Genomic DNA, 27,484 nt, shown 5'->3' on the forward strand with positions numbered 1-27,484 from the left:
GAATGCTGTGACAGCCTTTCCTCAACTAAGTGACTTGTGCCTGTACTGACACCCCAACAGTTGGAGTGCAAGGGTGGGGAGAATGGATGCTACTGCAGCACAGTGAGGGAACTTTATTTCCTGCCTGCCTTGCCTGTCCTGTGTCAGAAAACTTGTCAAGTCTAATGTCCTCACTTCCTAAGCAGAGAAATGGGAGTGACAACCAGCAGGCCTCAACCTGTGTTAAACAGCCCAACAAAATAGCTGCGGTTTTGTTGAAGGCCAATTCATGCAACTCCTGCTTTTCTGACTCAAGACTACAAGCAATGTGATATCATGATGCCTCCCAGGGATAAGGAGGATTTTCAGCTGGGGGCTAGATTTCTAGCTCCAAGGCAACTTTTGCATCCAGAAATCTCCTCAGTCACAGAAAGGCCTCCAGTAGGGTTGACGGCAGTTTCTTTAGGGTCATTTATGAGGGGAGAAGCATCCCTTCAGGCTTCCCAAAAGCATCCCCTGCCAGCCATACCCACAACACTCACAACGTGTTATTTTCACTGTGGAAAGGTGGGATATAAATACTGTTTGCTAAAACAGATGTTACAAAATCATCCCCAGTTTACGTGTGGAAGAAGACAGACTGTCTGTCAATGGCCAAGCTGGGCATCCAGTCGTGGATCTTCCAGATCTGTTTTTTAATTTTTACATACATTCTGTCAGCAAAACTCCACTTCCAAGTTCTCATTTCCGAAGAAAGAGCAGTTAGTGTTTATGCCTACTTGAAAACCACAAGCGGCAGAAGTGGAACTCCGAACCTAGATTATCTGGGACACATTTCAGTTCCTACACAGTAAGGAAAATGCACTCGGCGCATGGTCTGATTCTCCCTCCCTCAGCTATAGCCTTCTAAGACTGAGCCTGGCAGACCACTGGCTACTCTGTCTTCAGTGATAGATAACAGTCAGAATTAATGGTCATTAATTCAAACAATATAAACACACCAAGAATTCTCCCCTCCAACAAGAAAAGGCAGAACTTTTTAATGGCATTTCTTGGTTTTCCACCCTGCACAATCCTGTGAGGTGGGCTGCTATTACAGGGGCCAACCTAGACAAGATGTTAATTGTGTGAATGCAATTAGCATGCCCTTTTTTGTTATGTAAGTAGCACCATAGAGAGGTGGGGAGGGAGTTTAACTCTTTATCCCCCTGTCCCACAAAACCCCCTGGTCCACAGCTTTCATTTGCATTTCAAGGGAAAACCTCATTAGTTCCAAACAGTGCCTTCCCTTGAAATGCAAATTGGCATTTCAGAGAGGGGATTTTCATCAGCCCATGGCAGGGAAGGCAAGAGTTAAAACCCCCATGAGGCTGCTCAACCTCCCCCCCCCACTGATATTTACACAGAAAAAAAAGTGGGTGTTAATTTTATTCACACAATTAATGTCATCACTTCCAAGCTGGCCCTGCAGCTGAGAGTGAGAACCCACAGGAAGCGAACCTGGCCCTCCCCACTCCCACCCAGTGGGAAGGCTGCAGGGGACGGCTGGAGTACTGCCAAACCTCTCCCCACGTGACTATCTCTCATGCCCATTGCTTGGGGGTTCTCTGCTGAAGCCCCACCACCGCTCAGAGCAACCAGGGCAGCAAAAAACCATGAAACCTCAGTCACCCAGTTGACATTTGTGGGCTTTTCAGCTGCCACAGGGATTGGGGTGTCACCCCAGTGACAATGTGCTTGCTTCCAGGGGGTGCTAGCCCAGCCGCCAATACCAGGAGCTCCCCACTGCCCACCCATATACACCAGGGACTTGAGAAGGGAAGATCTTGCAGGCTTTAGTGCCCCCCCATAACCTCAAGATCTACCCACCAGAGCAAAAGACATCTAGTTAAAGAACAGAGAACCTCCCTTGCAAATTATAGACTGGAGTTAATGACTGCAGGAGGCAAATGCCCTCTGCACATGCTTAGGCACAGCAGCTTCTCTTCTCCCCTTCTCCCACATTCCAAGCTTGCATCCTGGTGCTGAAAGTCCGCTCTGAGGGACAGGTGCCACAGGCTGCAGGGCATTGCAATGTGTCCTGCGTAAATCCAAGCAGACTGGTGGAGCGTCAGGCGAAGCCCTATAGCACAACAAAATTCACCCTAGGCTGACAAAACAAAACACACACACTGCAGTCAGGTGACCTTAAAAGGGAGAAAAGGCCAATTAAGCCCTTCTTCAAAAGGGAGGTGCAACTGATTCCATTGGGTGGGACTCAGAACCTATACATAATTGGACCAATGCAGTTGCATTGGAAGGAGTAAGTTTGCTGAAAAACTCTCTCGCACACACATGCAAGCGCGCGCGCACACACACACACACACTGTTGAGATGTGGATGAGGTCTACCATCCCGGTCTCAGCCTCTGCGAGCCTCTGCAGTCCGTTCCATCTCTCCTGACAACTCTGCCTGCCGCTCTTGGTTACCTGGCAACAGGGTGGGATAAATCTCATGGCGGAGCCCTTCCATCCACCTGTCAGCCTGCATCAACACCTCATCACTCACCCCAGGGCTGCTGAAGATGCTCCAGTAATAGAGATATATGCAACGGGCCATGGCGCGGCATGGGGCAGACATGCCAGGGGAGAAAATGCACCAGAAAAGCACTCTAGCGCCCCACTGCCCAAGTCCAGAGCTTTGCAGAGCACCTACAGAAACCTCTCTGGTCTCCAGGGGTCCTGCAATGCTTTGAACCAGGAGGGATAAGACCCCTACACAGGGCCAGTTGGGGAGTAGTAGTGCGTTGCTACAATCATGTCTTCAAGGGATCAAAAGGGAGGGAGGCATTTGCAGAGGCCGATGCAGAACATGCCCCCCAAATGGAAATAGGTCACCCACAGAGCTTTCTCTGAGATAGCTGGCCTTAGGCCCACAACCCTGCCTGAATGCCAGGGGTAGTACAGACAAGCCATGGGTAAAACGCAGGGACTAGCCCCAGGACTTATTTTTAAGCCGCTGCTCCGAAAACTCATCCGATATATGCACTAATTGGGTGTGTGCATGTCTGACAATGTAGGGTTGCCACCTTTTTGGCTGGCATGAAGTCTCCAGAAGGTGGGCAAGTGCAACCCTCAACCAAAAATAATAAAAGGTTTGTGCCCCACCCCCAGTAGTTTTCTGATGCTTCAAAGGAAGCTGAGATAAGGGTGTGGGGGAAGAAAAAGGCAAGGGAGGGACCTCTCTAAAATACCATCTCCCCCCCCATCCTGTTCCATGCAAACATCTTTCCACCCTTCAAAAAACTACTCCTCTCCAGAAATAGAAAATGCTCTTCCAGGAGGCTGAAACTAGTGGAATAGGCCTCTTGGCGCTAAGAGACAGATTACAATATGGAGTTTGTGTGTGTGTGTGGGACCATTCCTTCCACACACACACACCAATTGCCGCTGTCCCGCTCCATGTCTAAAAATATGAGCCCGTCGGCGTTGGCGAACAGGTCAGTGCCGGAGGAGAAACCAATTACGCGCCTTGCGCAGCCTTTATCTGCCTTTTGGGCGCCGGGGCCTCTCAAAGACGGGGAGAGCCGCAGGTTCGCTTTTAAAGTGGAACATAATTATGACAGTCAGTGTCATCTCCGTTGCTGCCTGTCCTGGGTAACAATTGAATTACATTTGCCACTTGACTAAGCAAGGCGGTTTGTCTTTTTCTGGTGCTAATTCCCTTATTCGGGGGGGGGGGGGAGGAGAAAAACATTGCAGATGGATATGGAGATGTGCGGGGTAGAAGGAGGAGGAGGAAGGCAGCTTAGGGCATTCTCCCCCCCCACTTCCCCCCTTGCCACTCTGTGTGTGTGTGTGTGTGTGTGTGTGTGCGCACACACACACACAAGCAGGCAGATGCGAAAGGTAAAATGGAAGAGGGATAAATAGCGGGGAGAAGGGTGGATGGATGGATGAAGAGTGGACAGGAGGTGGATCTCAGATGGAAAGGATAAAAGATCGATGGAAAACAGATGGAGGCCAGATAAGCTCAATGGAGAACAGGCAGAGATTAGACAGATGAAGAACGATTAGAAAGTGATAGGAAAGCAGGGGCAGCAGGAGGAGGGCAGCAAAGATGGCTGGCAGGTGGGACAGTGGGGCGGTGGCACTAAAAGGGTGAATACAAGGGCCTGGCTCCCCTTTCCTAGAGACCCAATCCAGAGGGGAGGTTTTACCAGAGGCTGCAGGTTCTAAGGTTCTCCTGGGTGAAGGGGAATATTTGGGGTTGGGGGTGGGGAGGAAAATACGGTAGGGATTGCAGAACCTGCAGTGAATCCGTGGGAGAGGCTAGGATCTGGACCCCCACTTGGCCATTTGCCCCGAGTTTGGGTTGAATCACTCAGAGATGCTCCTGACTGCAAACACTCCTTGGCGCCCAGGAGCAAATCTGGACCTGGGAGGCCAAACTTAATGGGATGCAAAATGCATCTTTGCATTAAATGCACATCGTTTGTTTTTTTAAACTCCAAACACCAGGCACTGCTGCTGCTGGTGGTTACTCTCAGGATTACAGGAGTGTGGGGGGGAGAGGGAAGTGTTTCACCCTTTTCTTCTCTGCATTGGTGTTGAATAAAATCCTTTAATGCTACTTTGCCTTGGGAGGAATCCCTCCACGGGGAGCCCCCCTTCATAGAAGGAGGCTCCCCCTCCTCACTGGCTGCAAGCTAAGCCTGCTATTTCCCTTTAAAAAACAGGTTCACATTCAAAGCAAAGGCCCATTCAACAGCCGCCCCCTAGTCTGGGCCTTGATTATTCCAGAGCATTCTGTCAAAAAAGAGAGAGGTTAAAATCCTATATGCAATCAGCTGCCTTCCCAGTCAAGAGCATTTCTCCTGGGTCTGGGTTAAATTTTCAGGTGTTAGTTCACATCCGGTCAGTCCACTTCTCATTTCAAGATTTCTGGCTAAGGATGTTTACTGGCTTGAAAACGAGAAGAGCAGGAAGAGCTGTGGGCCACTAACGTCCTGGATGCGCAACCCCTTCTGCATACAGAACACTCTCTGATTTGTTCTCTTTCTCTCTCACACACACTCTGCAGACCAAACCAGCCACACACCCAAGAACACTACGGAAGGGGAGCTGTTGCCATGCCTGCTTCCTCCCTCCCCAACACTGTCCTGACCTTACAAGGCAGCCACCAGCTTCAAGCCGCGCCCCCCACTCACGGTTTGACCATGTATCCCCCTTCCCCTCCACTTCACCCTCTCCCTGCATCTGGGACAGGGGGATAGGTTGGCCGGTGGAAAAGGGGGAGGGAAGAAGTGGGGCTGGTGCACCTACCGTAGTCACGTGAGCCGCATCCTACTGAAAAGCCACCTTCCACATAACCATTAAAGGCACTGGAGCCGCAGACAAAGTCATCTTCTTGTATCTGCTACCCCAGACAGAGATGCGGTAGCATCTGGGAGTGGGGGGCAGGGCGTGGAGGAACCGGAGTGGGATCACTTTGGGCTAGGAGCACCAAATATGCGGCAGACAGCTTGTGGCAGCAGCAACTCCACAGTGAGGTCTCTCTGCACATGCTTCCAAAGCACTGCACATGTCTGAACAATGGGTGGGCTGGAGCACTAGAAACAACCTCCTAGAGGAGGGATGGGCACATACGTCCAGTCCCCCAGGTCTAATATTCCCATCATCATCCCTGACCACTGAGACTGCTGGCTGGAAGAGTTGGGAATCCAGCCACATCTGGAGGGCCCCGCAGACATGCCCCATCCATGGGTGTAGCCAGGATTATTTTTGGGGGGGAAGGCCTTGTGTTGGGGGGCAGAACCAAGTTATCTGCAATACAATTGGTTAGCTAGTTAAGTCTACTTATTTATTTACTTGATTGGGAAGGGGAAATGCCCCCCTGTTCAGGGCTACTGAAGGGTAGCTCAAAATACTGATGCGTCTTCCCTGCCACATCTTTGGTTTTTACTATCTGTTCTGATGATATTACATCGTATTATATTGTGATATTACCCACCTGAAGCAAAAAAATTGGGCAGATACTGATCTATGCAAGTAGTGAGGGGGGCAAATGTTCTGTGCATGCTCAGAGACACAGTGACAGCTCCTCCTCCTGGGATCTGGGGTTGGTGTTGTGGCTCAATTAGAGGCCCCGCTGGGGTGTGTGTGTTGTGCTCTCTGGTTCACATGTCCCCCGCCTCCGCAGAGAGCGTCAGCATGCTGCTCACGGCCGCTGCTGCTGCCGCCTAACGTTGTCGAGATCCTCCTCTCCTGGCTGTCTTTGTTGGGGCGCCTGTGGCAGCGCGCCAAGGTGGGTGTTAGCACTGCCAGCGAGTGACATCCAGCTGAGATCTTGCCTTGATGCAACAGCCCTTTGCAAAGGGGGGGGGGAGAGGAAGCCTGCAGTGCCAGCCCCACCCCACCCCCAGGCAGGCAAACAGCAGCTTTGTTTTGCTCCAAGGCTGGGAGGGAAAGGCAAGCCCTAGAACAGGCATCCCCAAACTGCGGCCCTCCAGATGTTTTGGCCTACAACTCCCATGATCCCTAGCTAACAGGACCAGTGGTCAGGGATGATGGGAACTGTACTCCAAAACATCTGGAGGGCCGAAGTTTGGGGATGCCTGCCCTAGAACCTCCTTAGGAATGCCTTAGCATAGCCCCTGGGATATACAATGGAATGATAAAGAGGGCAGCAACTATTCAGCATGCACAAAATTCAGTTCCTTTGCCTCTCCTTAGCATCCCAGCAGGCAGCAAAAAAGGAACTGCATGACAACACCCTACATTAGATATATGAAGATTATCCTTCCTCCAGCAGAGCCTGGGACAACCCCCTCATTGCAGATGACACCAAACTGGCAGGGGGAGCTCACCCATCTGGTAGATATCTGACGTGTCAGCACTACATGCGGAACGGATCTTGGGACTGTAGCTGATCGCAGGCTAAGCACGAGTCAACCGTGTGATGCAGCTGCAAACAAGGCCAATGCAATTCTAAACTGAATTAATAGAGCCATGGTTTCTAAGCTGTGAGAAGCAATAGTCATGCCCTCCTGGTGTTGCTGATGGGAGTGCTAGTTCAAAACGCCTGGAGGGCAGCAGGCTGGCAAAGGCCAAGTGATGCTTTATTCAGCCTCATCTGCCACACTTTTAAGAAGGATGCAGACCAGCAGTTTGGCACCTCCTGCCCTTGAGACTAATCAGCATCGCCAGGCCTCTGCTCTTGGCCCACAAGGCCACCTGGGCCGGGCACGTCCGTCAGATCGTGTCGACAAGCTGTGTCAAGTTTAAAGTGCTGTACATCAGGAAGAATACTGACAAATTAGAAGAGGTTCAGAGGAGGGCAAGGAAGACGAGTGGCAAAATGGAAAAGCCTGTCTGATGAGGACAGGCTGAAGGAGCCGTGCCCTGAGTAGAGGGGATTGCAGAGATGGGGTGGGGGGAGACCTAACAGCCTTTTCCAAACACCTGAGGGCTGCCAAGTGGAAGGGGGAAAGGGAGGGCAGGAAGGCAGGAGAAGATTTAATGGGCTTGTCGCAGGAGGCGAGAGTGCAACGCATTTCCTCTTTGTGCAAACAGCACCTTCCAAGAAGCAGCTATCACCGGGACCACACCTTGGGGAGAAAGGGTTAGCTCCCCTCCCTTCCCACCTGCTGTGATCCTGGTAATTCTCAGTCCTCCCTCCTTCCCTTGAACCTGAAGCTATTTGCATCTAAAAAAACACACCTCTAGGCACTGAATGCAAATGGCACATTGAATGCCTAGCACAGCCAATCTGGGAATCCTGCATAACAGGTATTTTGGACTACAATTCCCATCAGCTGTGTGGGCTGGTGGGAGATATAAGAGTCCAAAACAGACATGCTGAAAGGCACATTTCAAATTTCCTTCCTCTTTCCAGTTTATTCTAAAGCAGCAGAACTCCAGTATTAAGGAGGTGCATCCACCCGCAACAGACCTAGCAATTTGGGCAGAATCCAAACTGAAGGCTGGTCATCCTGCACACGCTCCTTTAGGACCTGGGAGAATGGGAGCTCAGGGTGGCTTTGCACGGAACCCCCACCCCCACACTCCACTCAAAGCAGCAGGCTATAAAGGCCAGACCCCCAGCATGAATCCTCTGGAAACCCCTGGCTTGACTTCAGAAGAAGAGCGCCTCTGAGTGCCTGCAGAGTGCCTTTCTCCACGAGATGGCGAAGAAGGGCTCCCTCAGAAGGACCCGCTTCCTGGGCAAGCTTCCAAGGCACCTGTTGGGTGGCTCTCTTTTCGGGGATTAAGCTCTGCCAAGCAGAGGCACTTTAGTCAGCTGCCCGCCGCAGCGTGGCCAGGCAAACAGAGGTGTCGGTGGCACGGTTGGATTAGCAGGTGAGAGACCGCCAGCCAGCCCTGCATGGCGGCCCACACTCCCACCACTGACAGCTGGGGGAGGAGCTTTGTAAGCACTGTTCTCTGCCACCGTCTTTCGCTCCAGGGGCCAAGTAAAGCAGGGAGAGGGGGCTAAGCTGCTTACGCGCCACAGTGAATGCACGGATTGGCCATGGATGGGCTACCCCTGCCACCTTCTGCAAGGCAGAGGAAGCTCTTCTGCGAGGGGGATGGGAGATCTCGGGATACCAGGGCAAATGCCATTTTAGCTCCCTTCCCCGGAGCTCTGCTTGCAACCACCCTCCCTTCCAGCCCTCAATCTGGAACATCTGCTTGGGAGAGAGGAAGAAGAGCAAAATTCACAGAGGAAACTGAGGCACAGAGTATGGGGAGGGCAAGGAGGAGGAGAGGGGCCCTGCTTCCAGTCTTATATCCCCTTGCTCCACTTTCAGAGACACACGAGCCTCTGAAACACTCCCAGCCCCGCATCCTGATCTCGCAGGGGCCAAACAGATGCCTTAAAAGGGAAGCCCACAAGCAGGAGACGACTTCTAAGGTCTCATTCCTGTTCAGCCACTGTCAGGACAGACCCCATGAGCATATATGTGAAATATTTCCCCCCCTGCCCCAGATGTCCTTTCGGAGGTCTTCATAATCAATTTTTGTTGTGATGACCCAGAACATGTTTGTATCATCAGCAAACCTGGCCACCTATCTGCTCACCCCTAACTCTAGATTGTTTATGAACAAGTTAAGAGTCACAGCCAGTGATCTGTGACTCCTTGCAAGGCTGGGGTGGACGCTGCAACACAATTCTTTCAAGCCTCCATAACTGCTGGAACCCCTGGAAGTTGCTCATGAGACGTCACAATCCAGAATCTCTCTAAATAAAACTAAAAACCCATGTTTTGCAGTTATGATTGATAGTGAACTGGTAAACACCACTAATGAATCAAAAGCTGCTCCCGTTGTTTGTTGGACATAAGAAGGATCCCAAATGCAGGCCCTGAGCAAGACATGTTCTGCAGCAAAATAAAACCACCGTTTGCAAAAGCTGGATATATATATATATATATATATATTTTAAAAAGGTATGCGCGAAGTGTTAAGTGCATTCATTCTTAGAACAAAGAGGGGAAAGTATTCTAATAGAAATACATGCCCCCCCTCAACCAACACTCCTCTTCCCGCAACAAAAGAGAGAATGTCACTCAGTTGCCAGTTATTAATTCCTAATGCCACAATTACTTCATTACGTGGCAGCTGCAGGAATGAATAGTTGGAGGTTTGCAAAGGCAAAGAATTATCTGAGTCAAAATTAATTTACTAAGTGGAGCAATTCCACCTCATCTTTCCCCCCTCCCTGCCTCCTGTGGAAGTGTCAATTTATTCTTTTATGAACTTTCAAGCCTTCCATGACCAAGTTTGTGGTGAGAATCAGGATTAGTGCGTGCCATCACACACACACAAAATTGGAATAAACAACACTGAGGAAGACATGCAGGATTTGCCCAGAGCAGAGGACCCACAACCCCCCCCCTGCACTTTAGTCCTACAAGCAGGATCAAGGTAAAGGTAAAGGGACCCCTGACCATTAGGTCCAGTCGGGACAGACTCTGGGGTTGCAGCGCTCATCTCGCGTTATTGGCTGAGAGAGCCAGAGTACGGCTTCCAGGTCATGTGGCCAGCATGACAAAGCCGCTTCTGGCGAACCAGAGCAGCACACGGAAACACCATTTACCTTCCTGCCGGAACGGTACCTATTAATCTACTTGCACTTTGATGTGCTTTCAAACTGCTAGGTTGGCAGGAGCTGTACCGAGCAATGGTAGCTCACCCTGTCGCAGGGATTTGAACCGCCGAGCTTCTGATCGGCAAGCCCTAGGCTCTGTGGTTTAACCCACAGCGCCACAAGCAGGATTAAAAGGTTTTAATTTGCACCCAGAACAAATTCATACATGCTTACTTGCAAGGAAGTCCCACAGAGTTCTACAGGTTTTCTGCAAAGTAAGTCTGAACAGGCTAGCTCAGGCACCCCCAAACTGCGGCCCTCCAGATGTTTTGGCCTACAACTCCCATGATCCCTAGCTAACAGGACCAGTGTTTGGGGAAGATGGGAATTGTAGTCCAAAACATCTGGAGGGCCGAAGTTTGGGAATGCCTGGGCTAGCTGCTCACATTCAAGTGTTTCTTTTGCATGATGTTTCATTTGCATTGCAATAAATGGGGTGGAATAACATAATGACAATGTGAGCTACACAACTAGTTCTGTAAGTTACTTAACCACAGCAAACAGCAAGACAAATATTGTAGTTTTTGGTGGAAGACAAACTGCAGCAGAATAGAAACAGCGCTGCATGTGACAAGCGCAGGGTGAAAAATGAGGCCTTGTAACCCGCCTAGTCTTGACTAACAGCTCCAATATGAAGGCGAATTAAAGAAAGGGTGGATTCCTTGTCTTTTTTTCACCTTGGATGCTACTCTAATCCCCCCCCCGTAGATTTTGGCTATGGCAGCAAAAAATAAAAGTAAATCAAAGTATAGGCACATGATTTTAACCTAGATGTTTTAAATATGTTTTTATTTTTCATGGTATTGTTTCATCACAAGCGTGGTTGATGCACTACTAGGCTCTTTGCGGAGGAAGAGGGGTTTGAAGATCTCCACCCATCTCAGTGGCCCTGATAGGGATGCAAACCACCCCTTTGCTGGTATTCAGACTGGTCATTAGAGGAGTGGGGGTGGGAAGGCACCGTAACAACCCCTTTCTCGGCTGACCTGCATGGATCAGATGGGTGCCGGTTGAGTGCCTGGCATAAGCCCATGAGTGTGAAGCCCGAGGTGGCTGGTATGTCACCCCAGAGGGTTGGCAGGGGCCAAAAACAGTTATGGCCACCCCTGCCCTAGGCAAACAGAACACCTGCTTTCTCTCCTCTCCTTATATAGCTGGGAGGCTGAGGGGCAGTGGCTGCACTGGCCACTTCAATTCTACGTGTCAGAGATGTGGACCACACAGCTGGGCCAATCACATCCCCACAGCAGCCCCGCTGGCACAGAAAGAGGAGGCGCTGTGCAGGGACTCGGCAGAGAGAGCTGCAGAACTGACCCCAATACTAGCACTGCTTCAATCCATCCCTAAGTCCAGGACTGGCAGAGAGGATGTGATGGTCCTCGTCAGGATTCCCTTCTTTGTGACCAAGAAGAGAAAGGAGTTGCCTTTGGGGTGAAGGTGTTGTGGTCCCACATTGCCCCGTCTTCAGCCCACAAACCCTTGTGGTGGCCAGGAGGGAGGCATTGCTAAACCTCACTCTGCATTGCAAGGATCCAATCCCAGCTGCCTCCAGGGGGAGCCGAAACAATGGGCCAATGCTGCCTCCAGGGGGAGGGCAGGAGACGTCATGATGAGCCCAGAAGCCCAACCACTGGCTGCCCATCAGCAGGCATGATAAACGGCCTGCCTTTGCACATGACAAGGGTCTGTGGATGTTGTCGCTGCTGCGCTCTCGCAATGGAGTGTTCTCCTTCCTCTTGGTGACCCCCTATCCATCTCCCTGGAGTGCAAGGCTAGGCTCCGCCGTCCTGGACACGGCTGGGCTCCCTCACTAGGAATTGACGCAGAGGAAGGAGTGAAAGAAGGGTTGTCGGAAGGGGGGGGGGTTGAAGAAAGCCAATGCAGGGGGTTGAGGCTTTAATGGACAGCTGCTGGGGGCAAGTTATAGAATCGGAAGGGGACCAAAGGGTCATTTAGTCCAACCCCCTGCAATGCAGGAATCATAGCTAACAGGAGCTCACAAAGGCTCCACCTGCTGCTGCTCTGATTAGGGAAAGGGTGCACACATAGGGTCCTCCCTCCTATCCAGGATCTCAGTTTACACCTGGCTTGATGGAGGAAAGTGTTCATTGTAATATGAGAAGCAACAAGAGAGAGAGGAGTACTCTGAGCATGGGCTGACTGCCAGAGGCAGGAAGGATCCATGCAATAGGTAGGAGATCCAGAATGTGTGTGTGTGCACTAAACCTCTACAGTCGCTCCCTATTTTCTCGGTCTCTTCTGTCCCTGAATACCTTGACTCGGTCTGGATGGGGCATAGCTACTGAAGAGCTTTATGTGTTAAAAGGGCTCCTAGGAAAGCCTAGCAGCATCCACGCTTCCATCCACATGCTCAAGAGATGGCCTACAAACAGAGCCTCTCTCCAAGTCCCTTCCTCTCCACTGCACTATAGACCAAGGCGCTTGACGCTCACTTAAGCTGTAATCATTGCCCAGAACTTTATGCTCTGCATGTGGTCAGAGGCTCTACTGTCACTGCTGAGCTATAGGATCCAAAGCAGGTGTTGGGGCTAAGTGTGGGCGTAAATGACACCTTCCCCACCCACACTGCCAAAGGGCCCGCTGCGCTGTTGACTGTGCCAGGGCAGGGCAGTGGTTCCAGTTAAGCCAGGAGTTCAGGAGCCTGTGGATGGGCTGATATGCTGAAGCAATTTGCGGCAGAACCTCCCTTGGCGCTTCGGAGTAATGAGATGACAGATATAATCACAATGATCACAGGCACCAAAGGGCTGGTTCCTGACCCCCCCGGCCCAGCTGGGAACCTACCGCCTGCTGGGCTTCTTGCTGTGCAGAGGCAATGCCTCCAAGGGGGTGGGCAAGCGGGGTGGGGGCTACCAATCGCTGCTAAGAGCAAATGAAGCTCTCCTCGCACCTGTTAGCCATGGCAAACTGGCAGGAGCCGTCCTTTTAGCTTTGATGGGTGGGGGTCAAAGAGGCTGGCAGTTAAAAAGAAATGGGTGCAGTCCACTATCCGAGGGGCAGGACAGGCAGCACAGAGGGCAGAAGGTGGGCCTTATAGGGGATGCTCAATGAAGCTCCTGACCCTGAGGGTCTGCAGTGCAGGAATCCTAACATTTTCAACAGGACAATGTTCAGTTTCTGCACAGATGTACAAGTGTGTTCACACCCCCACAGCTGGAGGGAGGAGGCCGGCACACACATCCCATTAACACATCACACCTCATGTCCTCCTTATTCATTAAAATACAGGCAGGATTAGACCCTTTGCCAGCACTGAAAAAGCGAGAAAAGCAGAGAAGGTGCTAAGGGGGGCAGATCTGGGGAGGGCCATTCAGCTCGGTGGATAGAGTTCCTGCCTTGCATGAAGAAGGCCCCAGGCCCAATCCCTCCAGGTAGGGCTGGGGGAAAAGACTCCCTGCCCCAAACCCTGGAGAGCTGCTGCCAGCCAGAGTAGACAATACTAAGCTTGACGGTACAGTGGTCTGGCTCAGCAAAAGGCAGCTTCCTGTGTCTCCTGACGCTTGCAATTCCCCCTCCCCCTCCTGAACTGTGTTAAAGAATTAACTCTGTGCACCATATACAGATAGCGCCACAATGCTCTTCTCTTTGTGTGCAGAACAAAACAGGTCCATGCCAACTCCGGCACGCTGCACAGGTTGCCATGCGCTGGAGAGGCAGAAATGCTGCTCTGGTGGCTGATGACACAGATGGACATTCACATGCAGACACATACACAAACACGCACACACCCATGGGCTCAGCGCCCCCCGCCAATCAGCCGCACTGGCTGTCTCCCCTCCAAAGCCGCAGAGGGGTGCCTTGGCAGCCGCCATTGTGCAAGTGTCACGGCTCAAGCGCATCGCCCAGGCTCTGAGGGCTCCTGCAGAGAGGGGCTTTGTCTGCTGTGGCAGCTGCAAGCAGCTCAACAGAGATGAAGGGGGGAGGAAGAGAAGGTGGGACATCCTTGCATCTCCCTGCCTCCTTGCCTGCCTGCGAGAATCCCAAATATGCAGGTGGTGACTTGGCACCTGGGCTGAAAGTTCCCGCCCTTCCCTCCAAGGACCCTGAGAACTGGGGTTACTTAGCGGTGGGAAGGGAAGCCGAAGGGCGATGTTTGCAGCTCAATATTCTGCCCATCCCAGAGGCAGACCTGGCATGCAGGGACAGATTCCCACCTATAGGGCATAATCCAGCCCCACAAACCCCCTGCCAAAGAACCCACTGAAGTGAACTGGGGCTGTGTGAGAGCACAAGGGGTGGTTAGAAAAAGAGGGTCAGGGAAAATCAGGAAGAAGACTCCTCTCCAGCAGGGTAACCAAACGAAGCCTCCATGGAGGGAGGGAAGATAGACCTTGGAACACCAGACCCTGGAAACAGAACAAGGCTTGGTGGTCCCTGCAAAAGACCCCTCACAGGGAAGGCTGTGCAAGAGAAACGTGGCTGAAAAAACCCCTCTGCCCAAAGGCATCCCCTTGCTTGCAACTGCACTATTCCTCAGATGGACTGCTCCCTGCCTGGCAGAGATGCACTGTGTGTGTGTGTAGCTGGGGGACAGGGGAGGGGCAGAGACTAATGCAATGTGAGTTGGGAGGAGGAGTGGGAGGGAAGCCCCAAGGAAGGGAAGGAGAGAGAGAGAGAGAGAGAGAGAGAGAGAGAGAGAGAGAGAGAGAGAGAGAGAGAATGAAATCCTGGTCACAGGGGGTATAACAGGTGATCATAGGATCACAGAATTGTAGAGATGAAAGGGAACCTGAGGGTCATTTAGCTCATCCCCCTGCAATGCAGCAATGTCCCTAATTTGAAACCATACCAGACCCTGCTTAACTTTGCAAATGTGATGACAGTTTTATGGCTACACCTGGGAGGATAGGCAGGGGGTCTCTCCCTCTCTCTGTGTGTGTGTGTGTGTGTGAGAGAGAGAGAGAGAGAGAGAGAGAGAGAGAGAGAGAGAGAGAGGAGAGAAGACATGATCGTTCCAATCTAGGTCCATCTTAGAATACTCTTAGCTTGCTTCTCTTTGGATAGATAATATATGGACATCATCATCCCAAATACGCACATGCAGACCTCTTTATAGGGGGAACAGCCACAGGGAATGACAACTGGGTAATTAACAGGGAACCCAGGTCCCTGGGCTTTGGAACACTCTAGATTCCAAATCATCTGATCAAGCCTGGGGTGAAACCCCAGGAGTCCTGGCTCCCTTCCTCTAGAACACCAGTAAATGCCACTTCCCTCTGAGTCTTGCCTCAGAGTACCCACTTTCTCGCTCTAATCCATGGGGGACAAAGCTATCAATGGCTGCTATCCAAAGGCTGTGCTCTCCCACCAGCATGAGAGGCGGCGAAACTCTAAAGACCAGTTGCTGGGGATTACAGGTGGGGAGAGCCTGTAGGCATCTGGTTAGCCGACGAGACTCAATGGGCCCCCCTTTGGTCAGATCCGGCTGCAGGGCTCTTGCTGCCACCCCTTTCCCAGCTGCCTGACTACCCACTGGGCACCCCCTGGGAGGACCTTGGACCCGAGGAGCCTGGCAGTGTGAGGAACAGACACCAGCATGTCTGCACCAGTAGGTTACGCTGTCAGCCCACGTTAGCCTGGCGAGGCCGTGACGAAGATGAGGATATGAGGCGAAGGCGCCAGAGTGTAGCAGAGGCCGCCCCAGGGGCCTGCTTGACACGTTGGGCACTCTCTGTGCCAGCCTGCCTGCTCTCCTGCCAGACAGGATTAGTGGCAGCACCCTCGCTCGGCACATGCCACAGGGCAGCTGGGGAGATGTGGGTGCCCTTGTGAGGGCACCAACCTGTAGGCCACCTTGATGCTACATGCCCTGCTTTCCTGACTGGATAAAGGGCCAAAACGCTCATGCTGGCCACATCTTGGAGGACCCAGGAGTCCTAGTGACTCCCTCCCTCACCCTGCGGCTCTCAGTACTTAGTGCTGCCCAGCAGAGAAAGGGATGGACGCAAAGCTGGCCCCCAGGCAAGTCCCGCTTGACAGCTCCAGCTCAGCAGTGCGGCCTAGTGGTTAGAGCAGCGGACTTAAGATGGGGGGAGGTGCAGGTTCAAATCTCTACCCAGCCATGAAACTCACTTTGTGACTCTGTACCAGCCCCTCTCTCTGTCTCTCTGCCTACCAAACTTGGGAGGACGAGGAGGGGATAAAACCTCGGGAAAAAGGAGTACAATTCAAAAATCACCTGGACAACTTGGAAAGCTGGGGTGAAATTCACAGCATGAAATCCAGCCGGGCCAAATCTAAGTTCTACATTTAAACAAAAACAGCAACCAACAAATAAAATGCAAAGAGCCTTCTTGAGGACCAACCATTTTACCTAGGCAGAAGGTTTCATGAGTTCCTAATAAATGTGTTGTGTCTTTAATGTGCCAAAAGACTTTTCGCTGCTTTTGATGAAGGAGATTTAACACCTCCACACCTCCAGAGAAAGGCACGGGATGGCGGATCTCAGTGAAAAGCAGCTTGGGACTGTAACTGGTCTGAACCTGAACACGAATCAGCCGTGTGATGCAGCCACAAACAAGGCTAATGCGGTCTTAGGCTGAACTAACAGAGCTGTAACTTCTAAGTAAGTAATGAGAAGTAACAGGTACGATTTATTCTGCACAGAGAGCTTGCCCTGCTTCTGGGTGTAGACCAATAATGGGGAATGCCAGGCTCAATTTGGCTTGCTCCTTTATTTGGCCCACAAGGAGTTACAGACAGTGGGGTGGGGTGGGGCTGCTTACTGACCTCTGGCTGGCCACGTCTAGAAGAGGGATCGGGTGGCAAGACCAGCATGGTGCAAATGCACCAGCAGAGTCAACATGGAGCTCCTGGCCAATGAGCTTGCGCTGCACTGACCAACCAACCACAGCAGCAGCATCACCCTACCATGCTGCTCCCTGCAAGGCTGTCTGGTCAAGCCACACCCACCTACCTGTCACCTGACACTAGGCAAAGGGAAGGTGTAGCCCCAGCTGCTGAGGCTTAAGAGCAGGCACCCCCAAACTTTGGCCCTCCAGATGTTTTGGACTACAATTCCCATCTTTCCTGACCACTGGTCCTGCTAGCTAGGGATCATGGGAGTTGTAGGCCAAAACATCTGGAGGGCCGCAGTTTGGGGATGCCTGCTTAAGAGTGTGTTTCAATTTGGTGCTGCGGGAATACGGTGCCTGTTTCCGTGAAAAGCAGTGTGGTGGGAAAAGGCAGCGCATTCCAGCAGTGCCAACTTACAGCTGCAGCTGCAAAGGAACCATAATGAGCCCGCTCTAAGCCTTGGCATCCATAGCTTCACTTGTTCCATGCCTGGTGTCAGGTAATTGACAGGTGGGAGGGGGCAAATACAGAAGGGATTCAGCCCAAGTGATTGCCTCTGGCCAAGACAGGCATGCAAAAGAAATGCAAGCAGGGCTTTTTTACCAGCCAAACTCACTGGAATTCAGTTCTGGCACCTCTCAGGTGGGCGCCATTGCCATTCTAAGAGAACAACGGAGGCCCCTGCCTCACGGCTCTCTTTAAATGTTCCAATAAGCCAGGGTTTCTGGTTTTATCGTGGTTTACACTGCTCAGTTGCTCCCATTTCTCTCTTTCTCTGATGCAGAGAAACAAGCTTGGAAGCTGCCATTCCGCTTGGTTTCCCACAACACCCAGGCTTCAGCTATGACAGATTTGTAACTTGTTGAGGTTGTCGCAAACGACGCCCTGGATTTGGATACCATGGGTAGCCAAGCTTCATGGCAGTTTTGTTCTTCCTGGTTGAGCCAAGGGAAGGGTGAAGGAGAGCTGATGGGGCAGCCTCCACCCAAATGCTGCTTGTTCCCAAACAAAAAAACACAACAGCCCTGGCTCATGGTGACCTGCAGCCAAAGCCTTACATAAAAGGGAAGTGTGTGTCTGTGAGGAGGAGGCTGCCAATTGGCTTGAATTCCCCCAAATCCAGGATCTGTGCAGGATGCCTGTCCTGCTGAAACAACATGCAGACTTCATCCAGGCATGTTGTCTCCCCGAAGGGGGGGAAATGAACCCCCACCCCACAGGAGAAAAGAGATGCTGCCACCATATATCTGAAGGCATACCCAAACCTATTCAACGAAACGTTGATTTGCATCTGTGGCAGCTCAGAGAAGGAGCAAGAGGGATGACTCTGCACTCCGCCATCCAGGGCGCCCGACCACAGCCATGCACACAAGGGAGAAATTAGCCTCCTGCATCCTGCTCCCCCCTCCGGGCAATGAGTATTTCATTAAGTAACGAGCTCTCTTCCTCCTCCTCTCCCAATATCATGCGCAGCCATTAATGCATAAATATTAATAGGAACGACACAGAGATGGACTGGGTGCCTGCGGCCTGTTTTGAGACGCTGCGTTCACACAGGGCAAGGAATTAATCAGTTTGCCCTGCTTGGAGAGATCGAGGGAGGCAGAAGGGAAAAGCGGAAGGGGTCCAGCCTCCATCGCCCGGGAGCAGAAGAGGGAGGGAGGCAGGCCACCCCCACTGCAACGTGCAGGCCCACCCAAATACACCCCATCAACATCTCCCCATTATTATTTTTAAAGAATAATATATTTTAAACAACAACAGCAATGCATAACATGGGGGTGGGAATCCTGTCCTAACAGCCCCTCTTTGTTTCTTGCCTGAAGTCAGGGACCTGAAAGGAATGTTCAGTGTCAAAAGCAAAGATGGTATCTGAGTGTATGCAGAGTGGTGGTGCGGGGCTATTTGTCCAGTGTGCAAACTGGGCCGGTCTTGTTTTGAGCTGAGCCGAGCCCAGAGATGCAGAAGTGGCAGGAGAGGGTGCTGTGCCTGAGCGCATGCAGAGTTACAGGCAGGACCACAGCAACGGCCCACATCTCTGTGGCAGAAACAAAAAAGGGCAGGACACCTCTTTTTAAGAGCCAGGGGTCTGTTGTGCCCCACTCGTGATGTGGGAAAGGCACATCAATTGTTACCCTGTTTCCCCTTTTTTAATACGTAGTCAGAAAGTAAGCCATGGCAGGGTTTTTAAGCATTTGAGAAATATAAGACATACCCCCAAAATAAGCCATACTTCCGCTCCGCGGAAACCAACCCCCACAGGCACCTCCACTCACAGAGTCACTCCATGCAGCTGGCACTGCAGGAGCGCGATCAGCTCTGAAGTGGCGCTCCAAGAGCTCCGCTTAACAGCTGATCGCGCTCCCGCCTTGCTGGCTGCATCCCCGCGCTCCGCCTTCTCGTCCATCGCCGCCCTGCCGCTTCTGTGCTTGTCGCCACCGCTGGGCTCACTGCTTCTTCCTTGCCTGGCCTGGCCAAGGAGCTTGGAGCGCCCTGCAGCGGCAGGCGGAGCGCCTGAGCCAGCGGCCTCTGCCTGGCCCGGCCTAGGATGCCTGCTGCCCCGCCACCCGGAACCAGTGGCTGCTGCAGCGCCGAGCACTCAAGAGAACCGAGCAGCGCCCTGAGCCAGCGCCCTGAGCTGTAAAAACTGTACCGGTAATAAAAAAAATAAGACATCCCACCGAAAGTAAGCCACCCTGTGTTTTTTTGAGGAAAAAAAGTTATAAGACGGTGTCTTAAAAAAGGGGAAAGACGGTAGCCCACAACCCCAGAACACAGGAAAAAAACTGGGACTCTAAGGGAGCTCATGCAAAGGCTGGTTTGGATACAGGTCTGGACAGAAACAAGCAAAGGCTGAACCTGTGTGAGGGGGGTATGTATGCACAAACGCCAGCCATCGTCTGTTGACAGAGAACAGCTTGGAAGGGCCCAAATGGTCTCTCCTTGAAATGTTCCATCTAACTGGAGTCCAATGTGCAAGGCAACACAGTTCAGCAACTGGGGTTCCAAGCCCCCCACTCGCTCCTGCCAAAACGAAGGTGGCAAAGAGCAACATGGTCCACACTTTCAGAAACCATCTAGAACTGCCCGTCAAGAAGCTGAAAGTTGAAGATGTATAATGGGGCAGCGGGGGTGGGGTGGGGTAATTTTCACAAACCCCAGAAGTGGCAACCCACCCTCAGGCCTCGGCCCCTGCCAAATCTCCTCATGAAATAGGCCCATTTGGCTGAGTAAAGGGGTGTATTTAAACAGCTAGTGACCTACAAACCAAACCTCTCAACTAGAAAAAGACCTGCTAAATAATCAAAAAGTAAGGTCTAAAACGCTATTAGAATGGCAAACCAAGGATGAATCATCAGTGATGCACTGGGCAATGGATATAGGACATAATATTGAAATGGCAGCATTGGAAAGATTGTGGAATGTGGATTTGAAATTTACAGTGTGCTATGCGATAAAAGAAAATCCTACGAAAGTGATGTATAAGTGGTATCTGATTCCTAGTAAATTAGCAAAAATTTGTAAGTCAGAACCAGTTATCTGTTGGAAATGTAAAGAGACCATCACATATGGAAAAATGCAAGGTATCAGAAACTTTCTGGGAAATGATTTATAATGAGTTTGGGGGGAAATGTTGTAGATAACTTTTGTAAAAAAAAACAACCAGAAGCTTTTCTTTTAGGTATAATGGGTGGAGAGGTACCCAAAGAACAGGAAATTTTTTTTTATTTATGTACGCTCCTGTGACTGCCCAAATGATTTATGCCCAGAGATGGAAAGAAGAAATAGTTCCAACCAAGGAGGACTGGCAATTAAAATTGATGGAATATGCAGAAATGGTGAAACTTACCGGAAGAATAAGAAACCAAGAAGAGAGACTTTTAAAAACAGAATGGGGAAAATTTATTGACTATTTGAAGATGTATTGTAAACAACTTGAAACATTAGCAGAATTGACATAAACACGTGCAGAAAGAAATAACAAAAAGGGGAAATTAGAAAATAGGCTTGAATTGGATATGCAGTAACAAAAGATACATAAAATAAGTAACCACAGAGAGGAGGGGAAGGGAGGGAAGTCAAGGGAACTGCAGATTGATTACGTAACGAGAAAATTATATATATATATATATCCAGCAGCTATTCAGGGTGGGCATGGGGAGATGTGTTCTGTTTGGCCCCCTGTGTCTGGGAAAACATACGTTTGAAACTGGACAACCACCACCCCCTCTTCTCACCTCACAACCCAGTTCCCCAGGATTTGTGTCATTTGCACCAGTTTTGAATCCAGAGTTCATTTGAAAAATCAGGGCCCCGCCACCACCTGGATCCCCCCCATCAACCCCCCCTCCCTCTCCCAGCCCAGCCCAGCCCCTCTGCCATCCTTACTATGTGGAGTTGCAGGTAGTCCCCGAGGCCAGAGGCACTGTCCACCCGCACCAGGATGGCGTTCTTCTGGTGCGTGCTGAAACCCACGGCCAGGCGGTCGGCCCGTGTGCTGGGGCGGTCATTGGGAGGCCACGTGTAGGTGATCAGCGCCCCGCCCTTCCCAAAAATGTATGTCGTCCCAGCTGGAAAGAGGAAGAAAGAGAAAAGTCAGAGAGGAAGGTCCAGGGCAGCCTCTGGGATCCTTCACCTGCCGGTGCAAAAGGCAGAGCTTCTGGGACGAAACTGGAGGTCCCTCGGACTGCTCAGAAGCTGCTCTGGGCAGGGTTCAACTTGGCTTGCTTTCACCAGAGCACAGCTGCTTAACATGTAACACAAAAGGTATGGTGATGAGTGTGCTGGAACATGTGCAGAGTGCTTCTGCCATCATCCAGCTCTCTCGCACCTGGGAGTGAAGGAAGGATCTTTATTGGCTTTTAATCTGGGGCGGGGCACCTTTGATGCGAGTCTGTGGGGACATCAATTTGGAATATAGGGAGCAATCCATGCTCATATTTTGGGTCTTATCTGCCCTCTCCGCTGAAGTTATCAATATCTGGGGAATAGAAATCTCAGGACTATGTGGGAAGAAGCATAGCTCAGACCTTGAGCACCTAACTGCTGGGGATAGACCATGGAAGCCCCCATTCTGGCACCCTCCTGTGACCTCCACCTCCACCTGCAATGCCCACGTGCCCCACCAAGATAGCCCCTTCATGTCCCCTGCCCGTCTCTGCCGCAAAAACAAGGTTGGTGGCGGGGGAACGGGTTAGGGATGATGGACAGGGAGGGATAAGGGCTGAGACAGGCCCATTCGTTTCCTGGCCACCCAGCCCTCCCCTCAACCCTCCTTGAGGCATGGGCTCCAGCAGGGCCATCCATCACCCCTCAAGCCTGGCTCCTCCTCGCATACAAACACTCAGGCTGCCTTTCTGGTTCTCCTGGCCAGGAACCCCCCCCCCAACGCCTCTCCATCAAGCTGACACCTTTTTCTGCTCTGGAATAAACAGCTGCCTTTACCAACATCCCTGAGTGTCTCATGGGGAGAAAGGAGCCAGCCCCCAGAGCAGGCCAGGGGAACCTGGGAAGCCCCCCCCCCCAGATGCTGGTGGATGGACTGCTAACTCCCAGCAGCCAGTCTGGCCAATGTTCAAGGATGATGGTGGGAGCTGGAGGGCCTCAACAGGCTCCCCAGAGCTGCCTAAAGATGCACCAGGCACACCCCTCTGCCATTCCAGGAATCCTGCCAAGCTAACTGCGTGGCTGGCTTCCACTGGCCTCCTCAGCACGTCACATCCTCTGGAACAAGAGGTAACAGAGGTGGGTTGTTTGACCAGGCAGGCAGAAGGACTACAACAAGCGGGTTGGGTGGTGGGGTCTAAAGCTGAAAACCTAAACAGGCGGTGGGACCTCAGTTTAACTAGCCAGCCTCACTCGGTCCTCGGAGCAGCTCAGGACATGGCCTTGACAGACATCATGTTGTAACCTCTAGCCTGGCGGACCAGTGTAGACTGGAAGCTTGCCCCACTACCTCGGCTTCCAACAACCAGCTAGTCAGGCAACAGAAGCAGGAACTGTGTTTATGTGTGGAGTTCCTCTCTAAAGAAATGGCTCAAGCCTATCATGCTCCCAGGATATTAGGGGCCAAAGATAGGCCTGGGAGGGTAGCCCCCAGGGATCCAAATTCTGGTACCCAGAGGTGTAGCAGATGAGGTGGCGGGTGGCAGCAAGGCTCTCATGTACCTGGCAAATGCAAATCTAAAACACTTTTTAACCCCCCCCCCAATCACCTGATCATTATCTTAGCATCATGGCTTAAGATTGTTTGTAACCAATGTGCTTTAGGTTTTTGTTGGAAATACTGAAAACAAGAAATTAATTATGGTTATACAGCTCGCCCCCCCTCCCGCATGCAGCAGGGCTGCTTCCAGCCCCGTGATTAAGCACATATCAACCGTGCATTCACAATGGCTTCTGAAAAAGGTTTGTGATCAACAGCCACCTAAAGCAGCCTTCACCAACACGGTGCCCTCCTGATGTTTCAGACTACAATGCCTATCAGTCCCAGCCAACCTGTGGGCTAACGCAACGCAAGTAGAGCAGCAGCAGCTAAAGCATGGGTAGGCAACCTAAGGCCCGGGGGCTGGATCTGGCCCAATCACCTTCTAAATCCAGCCCACGGACTGTCCGGGAACCAGCGTGTTTTTACATGAGTAGAATGTGCCCTTTTATTTAAAATGCATCTCTGGGTTATTTGTGGGGCATAGGAATTCGTTCATTTTTTCTTTCTTTCAAAATATAGTCTGATTCCCCCCCCCCCCGCCACAGAGTCTGTGGGACAGTGGACCAGCCCCCCTGCTGAAAAAGTTTGCTGACCCCTGAGCTAAAGGAAACTGAGGAATATGTGGACACCGCAGCTTAGAGAGCCAGGTTTCTTGGAGAGGAGGGGCTTTCCAGAGGAGCACAGCCAATGGCACATGGGTGAGGTGTAGGGGAAATTCCTCAGGCGCCAGGTGTGTTTTGCTACTGGTGCATATCTAACTGTGTGGAGGGCTCTGGGTGCCAGGTTGGCAACTGACATCTTCATCTGGCTGGCCCCTCCTGCTTTCTTAAGCAGAAGAACTTATTTATTGCATTTGTATCCCACCTTTTTCTCCAAGGAATACATGGCTAACCCCCCCCCAATTAATCCCCCTACAACAACCCTGTGAGGTGGGTTAAGAAGCACCCAGTGAGCTTTATGACTGGACAGGGATTTTAACCCTGATCTCCCAGGTCTGACCTCTAGCCACTACACCACACTAGCTTCCGAGATTATTTCTGCTATGGGGCAGCTCTATAAATTAAGTGGGTAAATAAATATGGGGAAAGCAAATGTCACTTAGAGAAGGATCTGAAATATTTCCTTTGAAGCCTGAATTTGTTTGACTCTGGATTGTTTTATTTGATGTTTTAATGTATTATAACCAACGTTGAGACTTTTTTCTTTAAACTATAAACCAGTATATAAATGAAATGAAGAACAATAAATATCGCACCGCAAAAAAAGGCACCCTAGACATTCCATTGTGGAGACAGTACCCCAAGTTTAAGGTGCCATTTGGCAAGTAGCTTATATATCTCAGTTTCTAACATTGGGCAACACTGTGAAGTCCTCACCCCCATTGCCCTAGTCCAGCTGCCCTTGAAGAAAAGATTCCAGGGAGACCTTCCCCAGTTGGGCCTTGAAGAGCTTTCTCTTTTCCTGTAAGACCTGGCAGATGCATGCGATTTCTGGGGAAATTATGAAATTAGTCTTAAATTGCACAGTGCAATCTGCCCCAGAAAATTCCCTGGTGCCCTGGAGAGTGATCTAATCTTGCAAGTTTGTTTCACTTGTATTTAGTAAACAAAGCTAAACAAAAAACCCCACATTGAAAATGCCCAAGATTTCCTAACATTGTATGTCCGGCTGGCATCCTATTGGAATGGGCTTACGGAGCTGGAAATCTTTCACAGGAAAAAAAAGAAGCACTGGAAGAGATTTGGACCCCCATCGCTGCGCTGCACCTGGGGTTGAGTCCACCTTGCTTCCTGCCCTCCCTCCTTCTCCTCCAGCCCATGCCAGTTGCAGAGCCAAGGAAGTCCCTCCCTCCCTCCATGACTAGCCTGGAAACCATGCAGGTCAGTGGAGGGGAGGGGAGTCGCTCTGCCTGACCTCTGTCAGTCCATTGTGACCCTCGACCATGGAGCCTTGGGAGTGGGAATCATCAGTAGCCAATTTGGGGGTCCTAGCTGCCAGGACGCAGCCCTGCCACCATCAACCCCCCTGCATTGGCCTCCATATTTCCAGCCTCACAGGCATCAAGGACCATAAAGTCTGGCAAGGTCCCATCCACAGTCCATCCAGGTCCTCAGAGGAGACGGCGCCAACCCCATCACAGGCCTGGCCAGTTGGCTCCTGCTGCCTGAAAGAGCGGAATCTTCTTCCTGCCAGCAGGGCTCACTGGGAGCTCTCCAAGGTCCTGATTTCCTCTGCCCTCTGCATAAGACAACTTCTATGACCTCAATCGTGAGCCGACTTCCCCTGAAACAACCTGCTTCCTCCATTAGACTCAAGTGCCCACAGAACAGGAAAGAGAGGAGAGCTTTCACTTTATTGTTTAACATGCCTGCAAAGAGGCGAGTTGGTTGTGAAGAAAGGGCTTCCATTCATCTGCAGCAAGCAAAGAAGTAACTCGGCTGGGCTTATTTGCAAGGCTGATTGCCTCCCCCGCATCCTCTGGGCCAATGGTTCCCACTTAGTTAAGTACTGCAGACCCCCTGTTTTTCAAAAGCCAAGCCATGCATCCCCTACTTTTGAAAATTCTGGTATATCTATGGGAGTTTTTGTTATGTGAATGGTGCCATGGAACCCCTGGGGTCCACAGACCACCATTTGAGAACCACTGCCCTAGACTAACTAGGGAGACTTTGGTCTCTCTTCTCAACTCCAGCAATGAGTAAAATGGAATAGGGGCTTTCCTCTCCTTCAGCTACAGAGGTGTTTAAATGGTGCAGGTTATATGAGATTGAACCGGGGGGGGGGGGGGAGCATGTAGCAGCCTGCGTAGGCCAAACCTCCAAGAGGTGACACACACACACACCTATCAGAAGTAAAGTCACCTCTTTGCCCCAGCCAACGTCTACCAGCAAAGGGAAAAACCTTCTTTGCAGCTTCTCCTGGTGGAAATCACGAGGTTTCTGGGAAGTTGTGGAGAAAACACTTGTGGGTGCAAGTTGAGGAAACATTTCCTCCAAATTCTAATCTGTTTCATCAGAATTCAAGCACATTCAAAACAACTTCTTTCGTACTTAGGAAACCAAAGCAACCAAGTAAAGAAAACAGAAACAAAAACAGGCAAAAAAAGCAGGCAATTGGGTTAAAGGGAGGCAGAAGTGCCCTGCCCTTCCCCATCAAAGAACAACTACAAAAAGACTAAAAATGTTCAAAAACCAAAGTCCTGACGGTTCACCCAATCCCCAACTGATGTGAAATTTCACTTCAGTTCCAGAGTGTGCTGCAAGCAGCAAACTGGGAAGGAAACAGAGGTGATGGAGGCAGAGAGAGGTGCAAAGGCCTTCCCCTTTTCTGGGCCTGCAGGAGGTTAGGAAGAGGCCTGGCAAGGTGGGGGGGGGGCAATAGAAGGCTGTTTTTGAGCACCTCTGAAGTCAACAACGGCTGCAAAACTCTCTCTGCCTGAGGTTCATTAAGACTGTTAGGGAAAGGACCCTCCTTGAGAAACCTACTCCCCACATACCGGTGACTGTGCCCTCCCATGAGCTGGCAGGAGAAGGGGGTTGTGCAGGGGGCGATGACCTGCCAGCCTCTCCACTGAGCTGTTCCTCTGAGCGACAAAGGCGGCCTTCAAGGCCATCTGTCCCCCTCTGCTTTGCCACCCATCTATATGTGTCAGCCTCCTTGATTATCTCAGAAATTGTCAGCAACCAAACCTGGAGGGGAAGAAGGCGGCGCACTGGCAGGGGCAACCGAGATGCCAGCGGGCAGGGAAGGATGGAGAGGCACTGCTGGAGGGGAGGGCTCATCTCCACACTGCCCTCCCCAAACCAAACAGCACCCATCCCTTTCCACCCATCCCTGGCACCAGCCTCCCCTTTCTAAAGGGCTGGATGAGTTCCTGAGTTCTCAAGGGATGCTAGAACCTGCCACCTTCCCCATCCCTGAGAACCCAGGAACCTGTTAGTTCTCACCCCACCTCTGCCAGCCACCTCCTCTGCAGTTTCCTCTGCTAATGGGCTGACTCACGCAGCAAGCGAGGCGGCAGCATGTGTGCATTGGCTACCTTACAGGGCCAAACACTGCTCCTGTGGCTTTGCTTTGGTCCTGCAAAGGCTGCTATCTGAGCGGCGGAACTCAGTGGGATTGGCCGACCAGGAAACACATGCAGGGGGGCACCATCAGCTCATGCCATTCAAGGAGACGTCAGAAGTGGTAGAATGTACCACTTCAGAGTTTAGATGAGATACACCCATTTTGAAGGTACCCTTGTCTGGCGGCTTCTAGGCAGCGGTGGCTCCTGGCAGCACAACCCAACTTCTGCTATAGGCCACAAGTTGAGTTGCAGGAACATGACTGACAGCAATGCACTCTCCC

At 51.4% G+C, this 27,484-nt stretch overlaps 1 protein-coding gene across 2 annotated transcripts in view; it reads right to left on the reverse strand.

The window, feature by feature from the left end:
• LOC132591291 (neurexin-2-beta-like) overlaps positions 1 to 27,484 on the reverse strand; it is a 131,079-nt gene that overhangs the window by 63,706 nt on the left and 39,889 nt on the right. For both annotated transcript variants that reach the window (XM_060269320.1, XM_060269319.1), the window contains exon 2: positions 21,316 to 21,497. In XM_060269320.1, coding sequence (XP_060125303.1) covers positions 21,316 to 21,497 — 182 coding nt within the window. The remainder of the gene's footprint in view (positions 1 to 21,315; positions 21,498 to 27,484) is intronic.

Source organism: Zootoca vivipara, chromosome 17 (assembly GCF_963506605.1).
Source record: "Zootoca vivipara chromosome 17, rZooViv1.1, whole genome shotgun sequence".
Classification (NCBI taxonomy): Eukaryota; Metazoa; Chordata; class Lepidosauria; order Squamata; family Lacertidae; genus Zootoca; species Zootoca vivipara.